The 21,927-nt window shown below is 44.6% G+C and overlaps 1 protein-coding gene across 2 annotated transcripts in view; it reads left to right on the forward strand.

Annotated features, from left to right (window-relative positions):
* The window catches only part of LOC130388723 (septin-7-like), a 30,308-nt gene continuing 8,381 nt past the window's right edge, over nucleotides 1-21,927 (forward strand). Inside the window, exons 1-8 of one of the 2 annotated variants that reach the window (XM_056598203.1) lie at nucleotides 1-449; nucleotides 2,978-3,077; nucleotides 10,124-10,230; nucleotides 15,062-15,162; nucleotides 15,356-15,490; nucleotides 19,205-19,322; nucleotides 19,873-19,965; nucleotides 20,618-20,714. In XM_056598203.1, coding sequence (XP_056454178.1) covers nucleotides 411-449; nucleotides 2,978-3,077; nucleotides 10,124-10,230; nucleotides 15,062-15,162; nucleotides 15,356-15,490; nucleotides 19,205-19,322; nucleotides 19,873-19,965; nucleotides 20,618-20,714 — 790 coding nt within the window. In that variant the 5' untranslated portion in view covers nucleotides 1-410. The remainder of the gene's footprint in view (nucleotides 450-2,977; nucleotides 3,078-10,123; nucleotides 10,231-15,061; nucleotides 15,163-15,355; nucleotides 15,491-19,204; nucleotides 19,323-19,872; nucleotides 19,966-20,617; nucleotides 20,715-21,927) is intronic. The other variant, XM_056598204.1, reaches the window with a different exon arrangement.

Genomic DNA, 21,927 nt, shown 5'->3' on the forward strand with positions numbered 1-21,927 from the left:
CTAAATGAATGCATTATTTCGCCTAACATGCAAATGTAGAACGCAAGCTACTATCTGATCTAAGGCCCAACGGAGAACCGTTACCAGACTACGAGCGTTACATCACCATGACAGTCTGCATCGGCCAATAGGAGCACGCCTCAGTAGGAAAATACAATCGTCTTTTTGAAAAACAGTACGCCGGAGCATTCGTCCTCCCCCTTGCAGCTCGTAGTATCCTCCCGTAGCCATATGTAATTATCACCTTTCCCAAATCCACTTATTTCGGGGCGTTTGCGTCAACTACCCTTGTTTACCTTGTGTTAGAGTTCAGATTAAGCAACTGTGCGTAGTTGGTTCCGACGTGACTGTCCTGGACATCGTTTTATGTCTGGCCTCTTCGTCTTCGGTGGAGATAGTAACACGGTACAATGATCGAGCGACCAGAGACTGCGGTTCCGAGCATTGCTGTAAGTTGACTTTTCCACAATATTAAGACCCGTTCTGCATGGTTTATACACGCCAATGGTCGCATAGGCGATAGGCTTCTGACTGGTAACCTATCCCAGTTAGCTTGCTCGTAGCATGATTGAGAAGTAGCAATTTAACAAGGTAAGTTAGCATTTGAGGTCGTCTTTGGGAAGAAATGTTCAGGACTCGAGGCCTCAGCAGAGCATCTTTCTGAAGACATTCCGAGTATTCGAATGGCATTCAATATGCCATGCAAAGACCCTAGCTTTTGCGGGTTAACGATTTAGAATATTAATTGTTTTTTATTCCGTCTATATTTTCTGTCCGTTTATTCTATCACCATTCTCTATCGTTACTTTCGCATTAAACATAATCTCTATCCCAGCGTGTCTTCCTCCACGTTGGTTCTTCTTCCATCCTGCCCCGTACCCCTCTCTTCTATGAATTCTCCCGTCGTTGGTCTGGTTCGATACCATAGGTTGTTAATAATAAACCACTCTGCCGATCAATTGAATTATCAAGGCCAGTCACGGCTGCTTCCACTTTGAAATAAAATGGGACAGTCGTGGACGGCAGAGAGATGGAGCAACGCGTGGTCCTTTTTAATGAGGCCTATTTTAGTGTGTGTGTGTGTGTGTGTGTGTGTGTGTGTGTGTGTGTGTGTGTGTGTGTGTGTGTGTGTGTGTGTGTGTGTGTGTGTGTGTGTGTGTGTGTGCGCATTGGAACTAACGTTTTATTTTAAATGTATGGACAATCTGCGAGAAAACAAATGCAAAAACAAGGGGATATGAAAACCGAGGGACAGGAAGACCAAAGTCTGAAAGCTGCTCATTGGCATTCATCCACCTCTTCTTGTATTATTTTCTTTCTTTACTGCTTGCTTTGCTTGCCATTTAAACATTCCTACTGCCAGAATAATCCACTGCTTTTGCAGAGTTCAGTTCAGCTGCCCATAGAAAGCCATAGGGCTTCCTGAGTGCTATCGTATTGGCTGCACCTTATGTAATAGACCCATGCACCTTGTGTAGCTGCATGTGGGTGTATTAGATGCACAGGGGAAGTTCTTCAGGAATGTACATCACTGCATGAATGCTTAAATCGTGTCCACTGCCACAGTAAGCAGTGTGCAACACGCCAATGACGGTCATAGGAAGTATTGATCGTGAGATGACTCTCTATTTGACTATGATGACTACAGAGATGACTCTGTTTGTCTGTTTCTGTCCTCCTTCTCCCAATCTCCTAACCTATCTCAAACGCGCCAGGTGTAAAATTCCATAAACAGAGTTTGCGTTTGTGTGCATGGATGTGTGTGTTCTTTCTTTCCCAATTGCACCTTTTTGAACTTTCTGGAAACCTAAAAGAGGGTACACATTAACTAAAGACATCATTTTTCGTTTAAATGTTTGGCATATTTTTTAAATTCAGATCTCTTCGTGCCTATGTACCCTTATTACATACAGCCACTACTATTGTTTTTAAGTTGAGCTCCAGTCACCTGTGTGTACAAGCCTAGTCATTATATTTTACTTACCACATAGGTTATAACTGCTGGATTTGGCCTGCTACTGGCCCAGTCATGCACACAACTTCTTCAGAGTTCAACATTGAGACAGAGTAGACAGTTTGGCGACACCTCATAACTGGAGCCATCTGAGGACAAAGAACAAATCGTCAAAAAGCCTTGAGGGGGAAAAAGGATGAAAACCCTTTTAAACCAGAGAGGGATCTCCCCCGTTCTGGCAAAAGGGGTGATTCCAGACCGGCTGTGCAGTAATCAGAGGTGCTGCTGATATGGGCAGACAAAGACATGGCAATAGCCTAAGGACACATCACATTGGTAGACCAGTTTGATGCTGTTGCATGTTGAGGTCATCAGGGATGGGAATAAGCAGGGAGGGACCTCACCATACGTTATAGTGATGGGGTGTGTGTGTGGGGGGGGGGGGTGAGAGACTGATAATATGTAGTCTGATAACTGGGGCAGCCAGTCTCTCGACCTATGGTTTACTTCACATCCGCCACCCGTCCATTTCTCCTTACTTTTATTTAAGGTGCAATCTTGTCGTCTTTAATTCACCTCTCAGAGGGACTTCCCCTCATCTCCACCTCTCAGAAGCCCCGCTGCCTCCCTCCTGGTCCCACCCTGCTTTGCCTCCTCCCGTCGAAAGATGTTAGCCCAGCTGCACTTCAAAGAGGCTCTGTTGCTGCAAGACAGAGAAATGCTATTGGCAGGCTTGTCAACATTTCACTGTGTACACGCATACAAACACAGTGTGTGTCTATGTCACTCTGATGTCCTTTGACAGTTGACTCTCACACACTGACTAAAACACTGCGCCAGGTGTGAAATTCCATAAACAGAGTTTGCGTTTGTGTGCATGGATTTGTGTGTTCTTTCCCAATTGCATCCTGATTCTCGTCATATACTTGGATATATGTGTGCAAGGACTACAGTCACTGCGCCTTGCGGTTTGTGTGACTCTTTGTGTGCTTGTTTTGTGATAGTGTGTTTGTTTTCCTTCAGCAGAGGAACCTGGAGGGCTACGTTGGCTTCGCAAACCTCCCCAACCAGGTCTACAGGAAATCTGTGAAAAGAGGCTTTGAGTTTACCCTCATGGTGGTCGGTGAGTGAAACAACCACACCTGGTTCTGTGTGTATGTGCCCTCTAGCATTCTACTGGAATTGTGTGTGTTTGAATGGGATCATTCCCTGTGTGTGGACGAGTTAATGCGCAGGGATGTTTGCTTGTGTGTCTGTCGTTGTCTGTCTGTTAGTGTCCCTATGTTGTTGTATATTTCCATCTACAGCTTTGCACACACAAAAACCCACCTGTGTCCACCTGTCTATGTGTGTGTTCTCATATCTCAGCGCAGGTGGGTCTTCAAATAGGTTTATGGGAAGCCGAGGCATGCTCGGTATCCGGTACCCTCTCTGGCTCGCAACACTGCACCCATTAAAAGAAATCTGGCCTTTTCTTAATTTCCCTTGGTGTGAGAGTCGTTTTTTGGATGCCTACAAAAAATACAGTCACAAGCGGACAGAAAACCAATAGTTCTTTTACTTATTGTGTCTTTATCAAAACTACGAAGGCCACATTGGCAGCGTAGTAGCAATGGAAAAGTTGTCTTTAGGCCGAGAACAGGAACAAACTGCTGCGAACAGAGGTTGGGGACTGAAAACTGGACTGTGGAGGAAAAACGTAGACGAGAGGTGGAGGAAGAGATGTGTATGGTTAGACACACACACACACACACACACACATACACATACACATACACATACACACACACACAACCAGGCTGGTACCCACACACTAATTAACGCATACACACTTGCACACACGGATCAGTGACTGAGGCAGAAACGACAGGGGCATTGCATTGACTTATTGAACCATGTGTGCTGTCCCCCAGTAATGAACACTGTGCACAACACAGATAAACAGAATGGCTTTTCCCTTTAGTTGAACTTGGGGAAATGTAAAGTACCAATATTCATACCAGGGTTTTTTCTGATACATACGGTTGTGACATCGGATTATTAATAATTGTTCTTGTGCACACCAATGTCACAGACTAATGGCATACCAAACCTTGACCAAAACAGCCATCCTTAACCTGATACCAAGCCTAAGCTAAACAATGATGGCAATATGCCTACACTTCACAATCCTTAATCTAATGTCTCAACTTTAGTTAAGACCTAACTCACTATCGGAGGAGGGTAATTACATTTATACAAAACCTACATTCCAGTACCCTATGTGTTCTATTAATGTTTGTTAAAAAAAAGAAGTTATATTGTTGCAACTGATGCTAATTCAGGAAGAAGGGTAAATGCGAGTGTGGAGGTTGGCGGAGGGGGAGGGGATGCACTAAAGCTTTCCAGCTGACTAGATCCTGTTTGTAGGCCCTGCTCCACATGTAGTCATCGCTCTCCTTTCTCCCTCTCTTTTCTCTCATTCAATTGGCTCCCTGCCCGGCATTATACCGGGTTCAGCACGCAGCAACAGATGCTCTGGCTTCCCATGGTTCATTGAAACCGGGAGAAGACTGAAGGGAAGGACCTCTGATCCTCTATCAATAGCACCCATGTTGGTGTAACCTGCTGCCCCCTCATGATCATTGCTTTTAAACTCTGTTTCCATTGTAATGACCTGATGTAGACAATCTGTCATGACGTGCATAAGTAGCCCGTCCCATGTGGGATGAGGAATCAGTAAAGAAACAACTAGTCACTTCACACATACTCATGCACTCAACAAATCGTTTTACTGTCGGCTTGTGAAATGCTGCTTGGGATAAATCAAGTTCTGCTTTTTCTGAAAATCAAAGGCAACCCACAAATGTTAACAGTTTATATTCTTAATCCATCTTTTTCAAACCCAGGGAGGGATAACATTTTATTGTGCCTTTCAGCTTTTTTAAAGCTAATAAAGTATGGCAAGAAAAATATATATTTTAATTTGATAAGAGTTACGCCAAAGAAGACGGAAATACAGATTTTGTCTCTGAATTGTGATGCAGAGATCTGTGGCTGTGCTTCAATTTCCTTTAATCAGCCCTGCCATATATCTTGCAGGGTTGAGCTTGTTAAAGGGGTGCCATGTCAAGCTCGGGGTGAATGTGTAGCTTTGGAGACTGGGCGATGTGTCTATCTGAGGGTATGTGTGTTCGGACATCCCGCGTCAGCGCAGTGTTGCCCGTCTTGGCCGACGGCGTCGCGTCCTGCTGAAGTGTCGGGTTCACAGGCGGGACCCAGTGGGGATGTTTCCGTCTGTCTGTCACTCCCTTGGATGGAACGCTCAGGAATGCCACCGCAATTTTGTCGCCCCATCCCACCTCCCTCTCTCCCTAGCTCTTTCTCTCTTTCTCTAGCCTCACTCTCCCTGCCTTTCCTTGCCTATCATTTTTTTTCCCCCCTGATACGTCACTCTCAATCTTTTCCATCTTTATATCCCAATTTCTTTCCTCTCTCTCTCTCTCTCCCCCCCCCCCCCCTCCCTCCGTGGGCCTGTCAGGGAGAGGAAACGCTTGCTTCCTGAGGCTATGGCTCCAGCTGGCAGCTTGAATAGGAACTCCTGGAAAGAGCGGAGAGATCCAGCGCCAGAGCATGGAGAACAACAGTGTTGCCCTATAGCAGCCCATGGTCTCACTGGTCCAAGGATGCTGTGTGGGGGACCCCATTTCCCACCGGCATGTGGCGGCCACCATCCACAGGCGGCTTTGAGTGTGCGCTGTGTGTTGTTATAAACCAAGGCACCGCCTGGCACCTTCACAGCACACTTCACTGCAGCCATCCCGTAGGGTACATGCCTGATTTGTGTTCTGTTTGGAACATATCATTGTAATAAGTTGATCCAAAAGCTATCGCTAGTTTTAAAAGGTCTCCGATAGCCATCAGAAAACTGTGAAAGATGGCTCCAGAGGATGTGACTCAGTTTAATTTTCATTTAAATTCACATGGCCGATGGTAGGGATATGTTCCCTATGGATGACTGAGAGAACCTGATGGTACTCTGTGAACTTAACACCCTTCCCTGGACCAATGCCCAAGAGCCTCGACCAATGACTATTATGAGCGCAGTGTTTATCTATGGTTTGTATTATTGAATCTGCTGCTTGCATTCCACTGGTCTGGCAGGAGTTTTAGCGTGTGTGTGTGTGTGTGTGTGTGTGTGTGTGTGTGTGTGTGTGTGTGTGTGTGTGTGTGTGTGTGTGTGTGTGTGTGTGTGTGTGTGTGTGTGTGTGTGTGTGTGTGTGTGTGTGTGTGTGACTGTGTGTGTGTGTTAGATTGTTAGATCAGTCCGTTTGACAAGCTTAAGAATAACTGCGGGTGTTGCCTTCTTAATCCGTAGACACAGACATCTTGCTTATCCTGTCATTCACTCTGTTTCTCTCGCAGCCTCTTATCTACCAATCTTTTCTAATGACTTACTCTCAGGCATCTTTACTTAAACACGTGAACTCAGACTTCTGTCTGAGTCAACAGACGCCCAATAACCCACTAATGTGTCCCGCTAGAGGCGCTCAGGGTACCTCTCTTCCGTCTGTAGGAGCCTTAGGATTTATGGCTTACCTTTTGTCTCTATTATGGGGGGAGAGTGGGATGGGGAGAGAGGCTGTTTGCACCGTACTGGAGTCAGTTCATAAACCTGGCCCACCATGAATGCATATATCCCCTGGCCTCAAAGGCACAGCAGGGTTAAGGGGTGGGGCGGCTCTGTTCGGATCAGCTGCAGGCATCTCTGTCTACGTCACTGTCTCTAAAAGTCTTTTTATAGAAGTTATTCCGCTTCTGCTTCGCACATCATCTCTATCGCTCTCTGGGTCAACCAATCAGACTGGCCAGTGACATACATTACATTCTGAGGCGTGTATTTGAGAGTGTGTGTGGACCTGTGGATGCAGATCCTTATCTGGGTCGAGGCCATGACCTTTGCTCTCCCTAGTTGCAGAGGATTTTGGCCAGGCAGGATGGCCACAACAATATGGTCTGCAACCAAATGCTCACACACAATACACATTTGCAGCAGTCAGTGTGTTTGTGTCCGATGGCCCCACCAGGATGTTGGGGGTCGGGGGGGGGGGGGGGGGGCAGCTGTAGCCTGAGCACTCAATCTGAACATTAGCGCTAAACAGGAAGATCGGGGAGGGAATGCTAGGAATCTCTCCAACTCCAACAATTTGTTTATTTACCCCCTGTTTGTCCTTCTTAAACTGAGGCATTTTTTATATTCATACTGTTTTCCCCTATATTATTTCAATCTTTCTATCAGTTGATGATTCATATAAACGATTACTCTGAGTCCAAGTTAAAGAGTAACTGATATAAGATTCTAGATCTTTCTTTCTGGAGACAGCGTGTGCAGTGTGATTAGAGATGTGAGCTCACTCTGTTCCAACCGTGAGCGGTGCCAGAACCATTGGTGGTCAGTTAACCCCCCAAACTCATCCTTTGGCGTTTGTGTGCAAAGGAAGGCCATCATTACTGGACTACTGCCTCGCTGCTGCGAAGCCTGAAGACTATCCTCCAACCACTGACACGGCCTTATTTGTAGAGCTGAAATGACTAACAAGAGAGTTTGAGAGAGAGTGGGGTGGGGAGAGAGGGGTGGGGAGAGAGGGGTTTGGCATCAGAGAGTAGGAGATGGAACACTGAATCTTTGGGCTCCCTGGTCGAGGAGTAGGCATGTGCAAATGCTGCCTATACGGCAGGCTTTGGGTTTAAATCCTGAGCTGTGGTCCCGTGTCACTTTAAAACAGCAATCCTAGACAATAAGGTAGCTAGGTGCTAATGAAAATGTCATTTTCATTTCATCGAGATTTTTAATGTTGGCACAGATTTCGTCACAGATGTCACCAGACTCACCACACAGATACCATTATTCCGCTGAGCAGAGGGGAAGCTAATTGAGATGGCAGAGCCTCAGGGGAGCGAGAGTGAGGGACGAAGAGAGAGGCTCTATTTATAATTTGTTAGCATAGATGTAGAGGTTGCCAATGACTGTAGGTGGTCCGCAGAGATTACATAACAATTTAGTGTATTCTCATGTGTGCATTGTTCACAATATCGCGTCCGTCCGAAACAAATGAGTCAACATTTTATACGATTTTCTTTAATTGTTGTAAAATGCAACAATTATATTATTAGTAATATAAATATCTGTCCAATAAGGTCTTATTGGACAGATAGAGGACTGTTGGATCAGATTAACTTTTTCAATTAGAAGTGTCTAATTAAAAAGATAATCTGATCGAACTGTCCTCTGCAATCCTGGCCACTATTGGCTGGTTCTGCTGCTGGTTTAGCTGCAGTCGCGCCATCACTCTAACTGACACATTCAAGGCAAAAGCTAACAGGAGAGGAATGACCCACGTGTGTTCAGGAGCAACGGCATCTTGGCATATCTCCACTTTCACACAGGCCAAAGAAATGGGACTGCCGCCGAAGCTAAACGTTATCCATACACTGACACCTCACTGTGATGATGACATAACCCTCCCTTTCTTGCAGAACCGGGGGGGGGGGGGGCTTTCCAATTTACCCAAGGTTAAGCCGAGTTGGTATTTGGTCATCATTTAGGTGTGTGTGTGTGTAGCTGTGTGACTGTGTCCATCTGTGTTTGCACTCGTAAGACTGTCTCACTCCAAAAATTCGACCAGTCATCATGCCCCTATGAGGTAATGGCCAAGGGAGCGGTTGATACGGTAGGCGAAAGCACTCTGTCTAATTTGACCTACTACATCTGCACCTCAGTAGACATCAGTGGTGGTGAAGACTGGCAGAGACTGGAATCCACAGTAGGGATTGTGGGTCCATGGAAAATTGCCACATGTCGATGTAGATTACGTTGATGAATCCCCCCCCCACTTAAATAACAGATGACAGTCCGTAATTATTTTGTAAGTAGCTATACGTCTGTTTATTATTAACAATCATGCAAAAAAAAAAATATTTTATAAGTGGGACACAAGGTTTTCTTATTGAAGTAGAGCTTTCAGTCATGCAGAGCTTGGAGAAGAAGCTACACCAGAAAGAAACCCAACCTTACCAAAACACTGCTTTGGAATTTTTCAGCAGATCCCTAATCAATCCACGAGACACTGGAATAACGTATGACCCAATTTTGACTTGGAGGGACTCCAAGCCTCACATTTAACATTGCGCACAAAAATCTTGCAGCTTGGCAAGGCTGTAGTAGGAATCCATCTTTTAAGCTCCTCCAGAAAACGGTTTGATGTCCACTCCATGAAATGACTCCTTTCTAATGCATGCGCTGCATCTGTTTTAAATTATTGGTACAGAGAACATTTTATTCTCTCCGCACAATATGGATGGACCATTGTAAAAAAGTTTTATATCATCATTCATGTGTCAGAAAGGTTTGATGTTATAATCTGTCAACCCAGAATAACCTTGGTCATCCCAACTCACATTGAGGGGATGCAGTTTGTGCAGACCTTTTCTCAGTTTAGGGTTCTTGGCATCGGTTGACGGAAGGATGTAATTATAAGTGAGTTAAGTTATCCCTAACCCCTCAACCAATGAATGTAAGCTTGGTATTCTTGACTGCAGTTTTTGACGAGGCAATGTTGTGCATATGTCACGCTGCTGTTTTGCACTTGGATTCCAAATGCTCTTACCCCAAGCGTGATTATGGAGAACCACTTGTGGGTATAGAGAGAAAGAGAGACATTATATGGTAACTGAGGACATTCTTTCAACAATGGTAAAAGGCAGTGTACAAAGAGGAAGGCAGGAGTGGATGAGAGGGAGACGGAGAAAGGAAAGCGCAGAGGAAATGTTTTATGCACTCCATCTGAGAGCTTTTCTTGCTGGCAGACGAACTCCTGACCTTTACCCCCCACATACAATGAATCTACTTTAGTTCCTCTGCTCTAACCCTGTCCCTCCAGGCCCTGTGTGAGTCTTTGTGCGTGTGCGTTATGACTGTTAGATAAATGTGTCACTCTTGTAGTGGTGTGTCCTTGTCTTCTTGCTGATGTGGTTCAAAGTATGAGCATATTATTACCATGTTTAGTTCCCACAGTCAAGCAATGTTTAATTGCACTTGTTTACAATCTTTGTGTGTGTGTGTGTGCGCGTGTGCGTGCGTGCGTGCGTTCGTGCATACGCTTATCCTTGCAAATTCTGCTTTGTTCCCAGGCGAGTCCGGATTGGGGAAATCTACGCTCATAAACTCTCTCTTCCTGACCGACCTGTACTCCAAGGACTATCCCGGGCCATCCCAGCGCATCAAGAAGACCGTCCAGGTGAGAGGCCAACGAGCCGTCTTTGCAACGCGACTACCACTTCCCAAACTGACACAATGTTGGTCCTTTGCAGCCTGTCCCACTCACAGCCCCGTGAAGGGAACATTGAAGATTAGTGACAGACAAGGAAATAAAGTGATGAGATAATAATCAAACTGCTTTCAACGATCAAGCGTTATTATAGCTTGAACTAATGAGGGCAGAGGTAGGTTGCAGCAAAAAGTTCAAATGCAACTGCTAAGTGTAGTTGTAAAAATGTGTTTATAAAAGAGACTTTATTACCACACAGCCAAGGTCGTTCTGGGCGACACACAGGTATATACGCAACGGTAAAGTAGGGAAATACCATGGCGGTCTTCCTCAAGTGTTAATGGGCTATGACGGTGGTAGGAGAGAAGCTGTAATGGAACAGGGTTTTTTCTGTTCATTTTAACTCAAAATGAATATTCTCCCCGCTGCACAGCGAGGCCTGTGCTGCTTGTTGTGGATCAAAGTTGGAGACAGAGCAATTTCTGTGTTGGTTTTGGTGTAATTCCTTGCAAGGTTTTAATTACAAAGTCCTCTTCAACAGCTGTTTTAGGTTGCAGTGAAATACTATGTAGGGATTTGTTGTGTTTCTCAAAAGTTGTACTCTGGATGAAGCCAGCCAAACCATTTCAGATGCCTCATCAGGATTGTAATATTCTCATCGTTACCCTCCTCAATGTAATAGGCCTATTTTATTAAATAGAGTTGAAGTTTGTTAGCTATGTTTATTGACAAAGTAGGATCCATTCAAATTGTCGACTCATTGTTCAATCCTATATTCTCGGGCTCTCCTAGGGTACCCCAAAAACAAGCCCCATGTTGTTAAATGGTTGGCCCTCTTCCTGACAATCTCTTACTCATTGCTCTCTCTCTACAATTTTGTGTCTTTAAATTCATCAAAATCAACAATATAGCAAAACACATGACAAGGGCGGGGCAATCGGCTACCTTCCAATCATGACCTGTTCTCTAAGTGAAATATACAAAAAAGGTGGAGCCTCTTATTTCCTATTGGGTTAAGGTTATACAAAATCAAACTGCCTGCACCCTCTCTAGATTGGACAGTTGGCGGGCTGTGATACCTGGTTGTGATTGGCACACAAACCAGTTGGTCTGTGGGGCATCTGCTGTTTCACTGATATGTCGAAGAAGGCCATTTAATGCTAATCCCAAATGCTTCCTGACCAACTCCTCAGGGAGCGAAAGAGGTCGGGCAAGGAGGGGGAGGGGGAGGGATAGGATGGAGGTGAAACCATCGTGACTGTTAGATCAAGAACAGTGGGGCGTCGGGGACAAATGTTTGTCAGGAATCGGGATAACAACAGGAAGAAGACAAAACCTATTTTGAACAACTGAACAACTAACAGTGGGGGTTAGTGAAAGGGATATGGCTGGGAGGTGGATGAAGTCAGCACGGAGTGAAACCATATTAACTGTTTAAGAATGAATATATTATTCTTCATTATCCTATTTGAAGGATTTTTTTTTCATTCTTTAACTGCCTCATTCAATGAGGTTAAAGGTGTACTAGGTAGGATTGAGTGGCATCTAGCGATGAGGTTGCAGATTGCAACCTCACCAACTGTGGCCTGTAAGGTGCCAGTAGGTACTTCCCAAATGAACACGTCATTGGATTTACTGCATCGTGAAGCAAAGTGTCTAGTTAGGTAGTTCCTGCATAGATAAATGAAATCTTTTTAGTTTATTAGTCTCTAAAACTATAGGTCATAGCCTACCAGTAAGATATTGATTCTTCTCGTTTTGGGAGCGTTTTATCATGGCCGATGTTGGCTACTTTATGCATATAAAGTAGCCAACATTGGCCATAAAACGCTCTCAAAATGATCATCTTCTAGAACGATGTGGCCGTTTTGGGCTCCTGTAGAAAGATGGCGCTCAAACAGGGCGTCTCCATGGAAGAGGACTACCTCCCTATGTAGATATAAAGGGCTCATTCACATTCAAAACACCATTCGTATTTTCAGGGGTTTATACACTTACTAAAGCGTAATTATGAATACATATATATAGATAGATAGATGCCACTAAATCGACAAGCCTGACCCCTGAGTCCCCTCAAATTCTCTGCAGTTTTAAAAATGGTGCACATTGTTTCTTGGAGCCGTATCCATTCCAGCTGTTCTACACGACGCTGTTGCTTGATATATTGAAAATAAGTCTCTCTTCTACACAAGCGTCTCATCTTCCAGCCACCCGGGTTGCAAATATTACATACTATTTTGTCAGGGTTGTATTGTGCCATTTGATGCTGACCCATAACTATGTTGATTGGGTTTCTGGTGGATCGGGGGGTTCCACTCACTCCCTCTCTCTTCTACCGTCTCTCACTACCGTTCTCGGGCCCTGTGGCCGAGAACTATTTAATCCTTTTATGGTCATGACCCTCAGAAGAGTGCGGGGGTGGGGGGGGGGGGGTCACATCTGGAAGAGCAGCAGCAGCAGGGGGAGGAGGGGTTGAAGGAGGAGAAGGCAGCAAGAGAGAGAGAGCAAGGAATGGCCATGCTTTGGAGGAAAGTGTTTTTGGTGTTACGGGCAGGGGGGTGTTAGAGGAGACAGAGGGTGGGGAGGTAACGAGGTGACTGGCTGCAGGCTGTAGGCTGCATTAGATTGTGTTCAAGGTTAAAGAGGTGATTGGGATTCAGGAGGTGATCCAGTGTGTTCTCTTGAGTCAGTCTTGTGTAGTTGGCATTTTATTTTGGCTAATCACTGTAATGTTTTGGAGATGGCTCTGGTAACGAGGAAACAATTTCAAGGTGTGAGAAAAAGTGTGGAAAAAAGGACGAGGATGTGAGTACATGATATAGGATAGTGGAAAAATCGATGTTTTATATTCATATTATCCATGTTATGTGGAGGTTGGGGCTATACTGAGACGGAGAGAGAGAGAGGGGGGCTGGGAAAGGGCTGGGGGTGCCATCGGGGCCCCTTGGGGCCTGAGGGGGTCAGTAGCAGAGCAAGAATGTTCTCATGAAACGTAACACTATTCCCACATGCACTCAAACTCAAGAATCCCCAAATCAAGGAATCGCTCTCTTTTTTACCTGACAAAAACAAACCACTTCATGGATCTGTGCATATACACGGCCCCGCTCCACATATTTGTAGAAAGCAACAAATTACACAGCGGTCTCTTTTTTTATCGATGGACCTTAGTCATCTACGCACATTGCCTCAACCCGATCTCCTCAAAAGTCTCCTTCCTCAAAAGTCATTTTGAGGAAGGAGTCATTTTAACAGTTTCTCCTGACCCCCTGGCAGGGGTAAGACGTGATGGACTAATAAAATACTGCTTGTATGTTGACTACAGTTCAGTGTCAGTAGTATCTCTGTGCAAATTGCATAATTCTGCACGATAATGAAAGCACCTTTAGTTGTGTATCTGTTTATCTTTTGGTGTGAGTGTAATGCTGAGAAGACTGTTGATCACGTGGGTACGTAAATGTGGAATCCTCAGTTATTATTACTTGTGTCAAGGAGATTGTGCACCGACTGCACATCCCTGTAGGCAGGGGCTGAGTGTGAGGAAAAGACGTGAGGTCAGAGTATTTTTATTCCAGAAAGATCTATTCAGCTCGGTCGCGCTGCAACATTCTCCACAGCTTGGATTTCGTTTAAATGATGGTGTGGAGGCTCAAGACATTTTTGAGGTTTTCACTCTATCGGTTTCTTTTCTCGGAACGCCTTTTTAAACGGCAGATGTATTGTCGTTTTTCAGCATTCCGATTTACATGTTGACATTGCGCACACGCACACATCTCAGAGTATCTTGCCTGTCTGCGGTGCTGAATATACTGTCTTCGCTGTGAAACAAAGTGAAAAATGGACTATTTAAGGTTCTTTCGAAGTTCAAAAATGTCTGTGTGTTGTTTTTTTTTGACCAAGAGGCCTGGAGTTTGAGTGAAAGGGGGTGAACCTATAAAAACAAGCCGGTCCTGTGAAAGTATGCAGGGGAAAACAGCGACGGGAAATGGCAGCAGGGCTGGCTTCAGGAAATGACAACTCTGTCTCTGTGACTTGGGACGAGCGAGGAGTCGGCGTGTGATTGTGTGTTGTTGACAAAGCCTGATGCATTGTGGCGAATTTGTTGTTTTTGTCTGTATTTGTTGCATTGTCAGGTGTCATTGTATAGGCGTGTAGAATAATTATCGATTATTTAAGATATTGCTGCATCAAATATCGCTTAACAAACTCAAGTACATTAGTACACTTTGTCTACCTTTTTACGGGGAACTATCTTGGCTTTATTCAAGTATATATGAACACGGCTTCACAGCATCATTCCAAGAAGGTGGAAGCAGATACGAAGCCGTACGAATGTTCGCGTTCTTCATGAGTCTTCCCAGTGACGGAATGGCACTCGAGTGGTTTAATAGAATGGGTGTCCATCCATGCATCAATCTTTCTACGTAGACGGCGTGGACTCTGGATGGATAAAGAGATGACGAGAGGCCGATATATCGGCAGCCAGCCATAGATAGGACACGTGCTGCCCGTCGCAGAGCACCTCCCACGCATCGGCATTCTGTGAAAGCCTCTCACCAACACTAACAATGCTCGCTGTGTTTTTGGACGAGCTCTCCGAACCTGTTGATATTTCCCCAGCTCTAAGTGGGAGGTCTGAGTACCATGCATGGTAATCACGTGTGTGTGTGTGTGTGTGTGTGTGTGTGTGTGTGTGTGTGTGTGTGTGTGTGTGTGTGTGTGTGTGTGTGTGTGTGTGTGTGTGTGTGTGTGTGTGTGTGTGTGTGTGTGTGTGTGTGTGTGTGTGTGTGTGTGTTCACAGGTGGAACAATCCAAAGTGCTGATAAAGGAAGGCGGTGTCCAGCTCACACTCACTATTGTAGACACACCAGGGTTCGGAGATGCTGTGGACAACAGCAATTGGTGAGATGATGCATAGAAGGAGGAATGGATACAATGCGTATTATGGATGAGCGACAAAGTACATCATTAGTCTTTATTTTTGATGGTCTTTTCATAATGATGTACCATCTGTGTCATCATTTACCATCAGTTCTCCCCTCCCTTCTGATGATTGCCATGCATAATAGTCTGGGTTTTCCCTTCCATCGTGCAGCTGGCAGCCGGTCATCAACTACATCGACAGCAAGTGTGAGGACTTCCTCAACGCAGAGTCCAGGGTGAACCGCAGACTGATGCCAGACAACCGGGTGCACTGCTGCCTCTACTTCATTGCCCCCTCCGGTCACGGGTACGTAACGTCTGGATGGAGCAGAGAACACGCACGGTTGTAGGAATGTTGCTTAGGGCACACACAAAAAAAATGCTACTGTTTTTATAGGTAGAGAGCAGAAAATCTCTTGCTGTTTCACTCTTCATCAAGGACATCATATACGTAACCTATTCACTAAATCAATTAGTGTATCTGTTAAGAGATTATAAACCTTGTGTCTTCATGATTGTGAATGTGAATTGGTCCACAGTGTTTTCAATCAGGCTTGGTCTGTCGAGTAATTTGTAACAGTAATACAACCCGAGCATAAATCCTATTGGTACACGTGTGTCAAACCAGTGGCACGAAGACTTCTTCAACTTTCTCTGCCAGAACTGCTTCTCCTTCGCTCCCCCATCTGTTGTATATATATTTATGTACTCCTGTACCGCGCTTCTCATGTTAAAACCACAAAGAAAACAAGCCCTTTAAAGTTCATCTGCCCCAGTACATTAAAGGGTTAGGGCCGGGGCTAGATTTATTATGTGTTGGGATGTCAAGTTTCTGGCCTTTACAAAAAGAAGAGTTTGATTAATTGAAATATTTAGTGTTTTTTTCCTGCATAGCATAGCGATCGAATAACGGTAGTCCGCCTTCGGAACTGCAGCACATGGCCTGCAGGCATCAGACAATATAAATAACAAATGTCATGCAACCGGAGATACAGGGGCCCAACACTAGTGTGGGCCTCAGTGGAGGAACGTGTGTGCATGGAGGATGCTCACAAATGATACTGGACTCTGTAGGAGCTAGGGCTGGGCCTGGGCCTCGTGTTACCTCGCCAAACGCTGCGCTACCGACGCAGACCTTATTAGTCATTCTTCCAAACCTGGGATAGCATGTGGGACCCAATAGGAAAAAGCACGTGGCTGTGTCGGGACAGACACAGCAATATACACATTTACCCATCCAAAAATCGACTTTAGGTCCGAAAGCGCGCAAAATAATTAGGCACCACTACGTTTGCACTCAGTGGGCTTCACTCTGTTTAAACAATGTGATTTATTTAAATTTTTTGGGTCGAGGATATTCTTATGATCTACCAGTGGGCTGCCTAAATGAATCAAATGTTATTCAGTACTGAAGCAGCATTTTAACTTGGGCCTAGGGTGGTTCCTTATGTTGTTCCACGTCTATTTGCGGAACACATGATTACACATCAAAGCATTTGTATTGCGCATCCATGTCCATGTGTGTGCGTGCGCATTGGTTGTGTGCATACGCCATAAATGAGCGGGTAGCCAACGAAAGTAGTTGACCCACAAAGATGACATAACGCCCACAGTCTTGCTCATGCTCTATCGACTTCTTCTCAGCACCATCTAACCATCGACATGTTCCAAAATGGAGCAGCAGGGAACCCACCCACAAATGAATACAGCCCCTACGTGGTACAGCCACTTGCCTCTGTCAGCCCTGTGCAATCATTCACTCAACATTCAAACGTTGAGATTTCTGTTGTGGCTGATATGTTGCCAACAACAGCTCACTTATTGAGCAATAGCTTTTTTTCTATACCCCAGTCACGATGGTGTGACAGATATACATGTGATTTAGGATATTACTTCCTATTATTTTGCAGAGGCATTTTAACATTTACTGTGATGTCTGAACTGTGTTTTGGCTACATCTGAAAATCCAGACAGAAGAAACACAGGAGTAAAAGGAAGCGAGTAGAATCCAAATGGGTTTGGATAATTGACAGCTTACCTGAGCAGACACGTCGGGCACGGAGCGACATTCTCTGTCAAAATGCAGTTGACCCTGGCCTATTGAGAACCACCATTTCACCAGCTGTCATTTGCTGTGTGACCATTCAAACATCTCCTCCTGCTTCCCCCAGTCCTCATTCTCTACTGCGCTTAGACACCCAGGCTCTCGTTTATCTAGCTTGGGACACGTCCCAGACACGCTCATAAAAATGCTGTATACATATTGCACACCTGTCCAGATCATCCTCATTGTTTTCTTAAAGAATAAACTTTGCGTGGACCTCAGTCCTTTTTTTTTTTTAAATGCACACACATTCTTCCTTCTTACCTCACCTTGCATAACCCCTCCTTGACCAGGGAACAGCTGTTGTGTTGCTGGTATGGGCTGGCAGGTTGTTGTGTGTCATTTAGAATTCCTGACATAAGTTATGCTCCTTTTTTACTCCCCCCACACTCTTTACCCTACTTCCACTCACTCACTCACTCACTCACTCACTCACTCACTCACTCACTCACTCACTCACTCACTCACTCACTCACTCACTCACTCACTCACTCACTCACTCACTCACTCACTCACTCACTCACTCACTCACTCACTCACTCACTCACTCACTCACTCACTCACTCACTCACTCACTCACTCACTCACTCACTCACTTGTGTAGGCCATGTTGTATGCATAGTACATGCACCATCTTAAGCCCTGCATAAATATGCACACAAACATTTATAGCCTTTTCAAATATTTAACATCAAATAAAATATTGTTTTGGTTTGAGACCAACCACATCCTCCCCCACATCTCCAGTTACACACCAGCCCATCTCAGTGTCACGAATAGGCCCACTGTCTCTGAAGCCCACAAAACAAAGGACTGTGCCCATTGTCCCCTGCTCGCTCATATGGCAGGGAGAGGGAGACATGGGGATGGTGAACGAGGAAGGACCACTGCTGAAACACAATCCCACATAAGATGACCTAATGATCTTGGGGAAGAGCTACAGATGGAGACCAAATCTGTCACACTGAGTCATGTTGCTTTTGTAGTTCCCATTGTCCCCTTGCTAGTGTGGTGGTCACATACAGCGTTTTCCCTGGTCTGAGGGCCCTCTTCTGGCGAGTGTGTGAATTGCACCTGTCCCAGATGTTAATGCCATGAGTTCCGAGTTCAAAGGCTCCCCATAAGGTCCTGGTTAGGCTGTCGAGACGGTGCTTCCTTTTGGGTTGTATTTGTTTTAAGCGCTAATCCACCTCCCGCTTGGTCGGTGCCAGGGCTTTTCCACTGGCTCCGGCTGAAAGAATGCCACGACGTGTCGCGTTGAAACGGCGTGCCGTCTTACCAGACGTTGCTCTAATCGGACTAGTCTACATCCTACCAAGTGTGTCGATTTCAAAAGGTTACAAGGAAAACAAAAGCTACGAGGAAAGAACATGCACAATATTTCACTGATGCACGTTCTCATTCATGAATTATAAATATAACGTATGGTGATATCAGTGGGAATCATCTCTGTAGCTGATTTAAAAGCCACACATCAGTAAACCCTGCTCCGTATTCCGGTTCACCCTGACCTCCTTACTTACTGCACAAGTAGAAAGTGTCCTGCTGGGAACCGCACACCCTTAAAATAATCTTCTATTATAGAGTGCTGCTGACTTTGAAACTGGCTACAGGCTGAGTTGTGTGCGTCTCTAGTGCCTACCCATCCCATTAGAACTGAAAATACGATATGCATTATATATAATAATGGAATACTGAATATGAAGATAGGCATATGATTAATATATACAGAGATATACGTTATAGGATCCTGAGGAGATGACGTCAAGCAATGTGTTGGATGCAGACAGACGGCTGCTAGGAAGTGGGAAAATAGGCTGAAAGTAGCAGTCACGAAGAGAGCGGCGTTCAGGGATCCTGGTCAGGGAATGTCCTGTGCACTCTCAGTATCATTCATTCTGTCTGTTTTTCCTCCAGTCTGAAGCCACTGGACATTGAGTTCATGAAGAGACTCCATGACAAGGTCAACGTCATCCCTCTCATCGCCAAGGCCGACACGCTGACGCCCGAGGAGTGCCAGCTGTTCAAAAAGCAGGTGTGTGTGTGTGTGTGTGTGTGTGTGTGTGTGTGTGTGTGTGTGTGTGTGTGTGTGTGTGTGTGTTTGTGTTTGTGTTCGTCTCCTTTAATGTTGTAATCTCTCATTCTACAAAAATGCCATGTTACCTGTGCATGGTCATGAGCATATGTAATGATTCTGTTGGCTAGCTAAATTATGCATATTATATATGCATTTACTATCGACCCCAGTCAGTTGTTTCTTATGATATATCTTCTTAGAATGCCTCCCATGAATAAGTGTATGATGAGAAAATTATTCATATTAACGGTTATTCTCTTATCTATTGCCTGGAGTTTGACATAATCTTTTTCAAACTCCATTAAGTGTTCCACTTGCTTAAGTGGAAAACTTAATGGAGTTTTAAAGATATTGTGTTAAACTCCATTAAGTGTTCCACATGCTAAAGTGGATCAATGATAAGTTGAATATATAAAAACTAATGACGAAGAAGGATAATAGTCTGATGCTAGCCTTAGCTCAGGCCAATGTGTCTTCTGTTTCAAACAAGGCCTCTTCCATCCCTTAGATCATGAAGGAGATCCAAGAGCATAAGATAAAGATCTATGAGTTCCCGGACACAGAGGACGACGAGGACAGCAAACTCATCCGCAGGATTAAGGTATTCTTCTACTGCTCCTACAGGACTTCAGTTAGAATCCTCAGAGACCGAAACAACGCACCTTCTGTTGATTACAACATTGTGCAATAATATGCACGTATCGTTCTCTCTCAATAAAATTAAATAAGAAAATAAGGAATCTTCATGGAGGACGTGTTTCATGGTCTTCCATGGATAATGACAACCAAAAGGGGGAAAAGTTGTTTGTGGGTTCATAGTTGGGGGAGGATAGCAGAATGAAAGCAGGGAGTGAAATGGAAAGGTGATGAAGGAGAAATTAAGCTAGCTGTGGGTCGGGTCGATATCTGTCGCCTGGAGCAACCTCGTCCCAACTGCCGAGCCACTCCGTATCGAAAACCCTGTCAATACTACATGCATTTAGAGACCCAGTTGAATGAACTAACTCGGCTAATTAACCTCCATGGGACAGGAAGTCCCACTAAGGCCTGAGGCTAGGAGTTGTCACGCAGTGGTTGTCAGCCAGTTGATTACACCAAGTATATTACATTATAAACATCAAGAGGTTTTTTTTATACCTGGAGATGTAATGAGTCGTTTTGATGCACTTGAGTTTTGACATTTACTCAATAAATTCAAAATGGTTTGGTAGATGATCTGTGCTTTTTAAATATTCAATATTTCTATAATCCAGGAAAAAATGCCATTGGCGGTGGTGGGCAGCAACGTGGTGATCGAGGTGAACGGCCGAAAGGTCAGAGGTCGGCAGTATCCATGGGGCGTGGCAGAAGGTAGGCATAGCCCAGCCTCACAGCTCAAACAGACTCGAAGGAAGAATGTAGCATCTGTAATGCAATCCCTCGCCATACGCCCAAAAGAGATTTGTTTGCAATGACAACTACTACAATTTCATTTTACACTGCACTAAATAAGCACTAGGGACCGACAATGACCATGAAATAGGAACTGGCATAGATATGTGTGTGGTACTTACTAACATTCTCCAAACAATCCGAAAGCCTCCATTACCCCCGGTGCACTCTGCTCGACCATGTTCTTTCCAAATAGAGCAAAGTTGCCCTATTCCACCATGTTCTCGATGCAAAAGATTAAAAAAGGCAAGATGTGTATATTACATTCTGGGAAATGTTGTTCTGACACCTCGGCAGGCAACAACCTAACCAAAGAAGATGGAATGAACTGAAATATGTCCCCCTCGCCTGATCATTACTCTTAGTAAATGATGTTTGTTTCGCAACTATTTTTACTTTGAAATGTACCTCATTGATGGATTATAAGTGCAAAATGATTTCTGTGGTTTAAAATGTATTAGTGTTTCATTTTTTCATTCTTTTATCTTTAATTTCTCTTTCTTTTTATTTTTTATTGTATGTTTTTGTCTATTCTTTTCCATGACTGACAGAGGGCATTTTTGGTAAACGAAACCATCTTTCTCTTTTTTGAAACCACTTCTTGATGCCCCACCTTCATCCCTCATGGCAATCCTCGCCCTCCATCTCTTCATCTCCCCTCTTCCCCTTCCCTTTTCTGTTGTTGCGCTGTCTTATCATTAGGGCCGACAGCAAAACAATGCTCTTATCAGACTTGGGGTTTAATAATTATATAATAAAACGATTCTGTCACCCACTCCTGACCATCCTTGGAAGGAGGGATCCCCCACTCTGCGTTCCTCCTCAAGAGCTCTTCCTTAATAATGAAGGCAGTTTATTCTGGCCCTCTTGGGGGCTAGGGTCAGGGGGTTGTCATAAATATTTGGCCTGTTAAGTATAATATATATATATATATAATAATAAGGTGTAATCTGCTGATTCACTTGTTCACACTTTAATCCAAGTGAATCCAGCCAATTGAACAGCCCCAAAACCTGCCAAATGTCACCTGTCTGGTGGCAACAAGTCCAAGTTCTTTACACCTGAAGCCCAAGACTCACATCAACGGTGGATTCAGGTTTTGCTGATAAACTCCCAGGGCTGATGCTGGTCA

This window comes from Gadus chalcogrammus, chromosome 9, assembly GCF_026213295.1.
Source record: "Gadus chalcogrammus isolate NIFS_2021 chromosome 9, NIFS_Gcha_1.0, whole genome shotgun sequence".
Lineage (NCBI taxonomy): Eukaryota > Metazoa > Chordata > Actinopteri > Gadiformes > Gadidae > Gadus > Gadus chalcogrammus.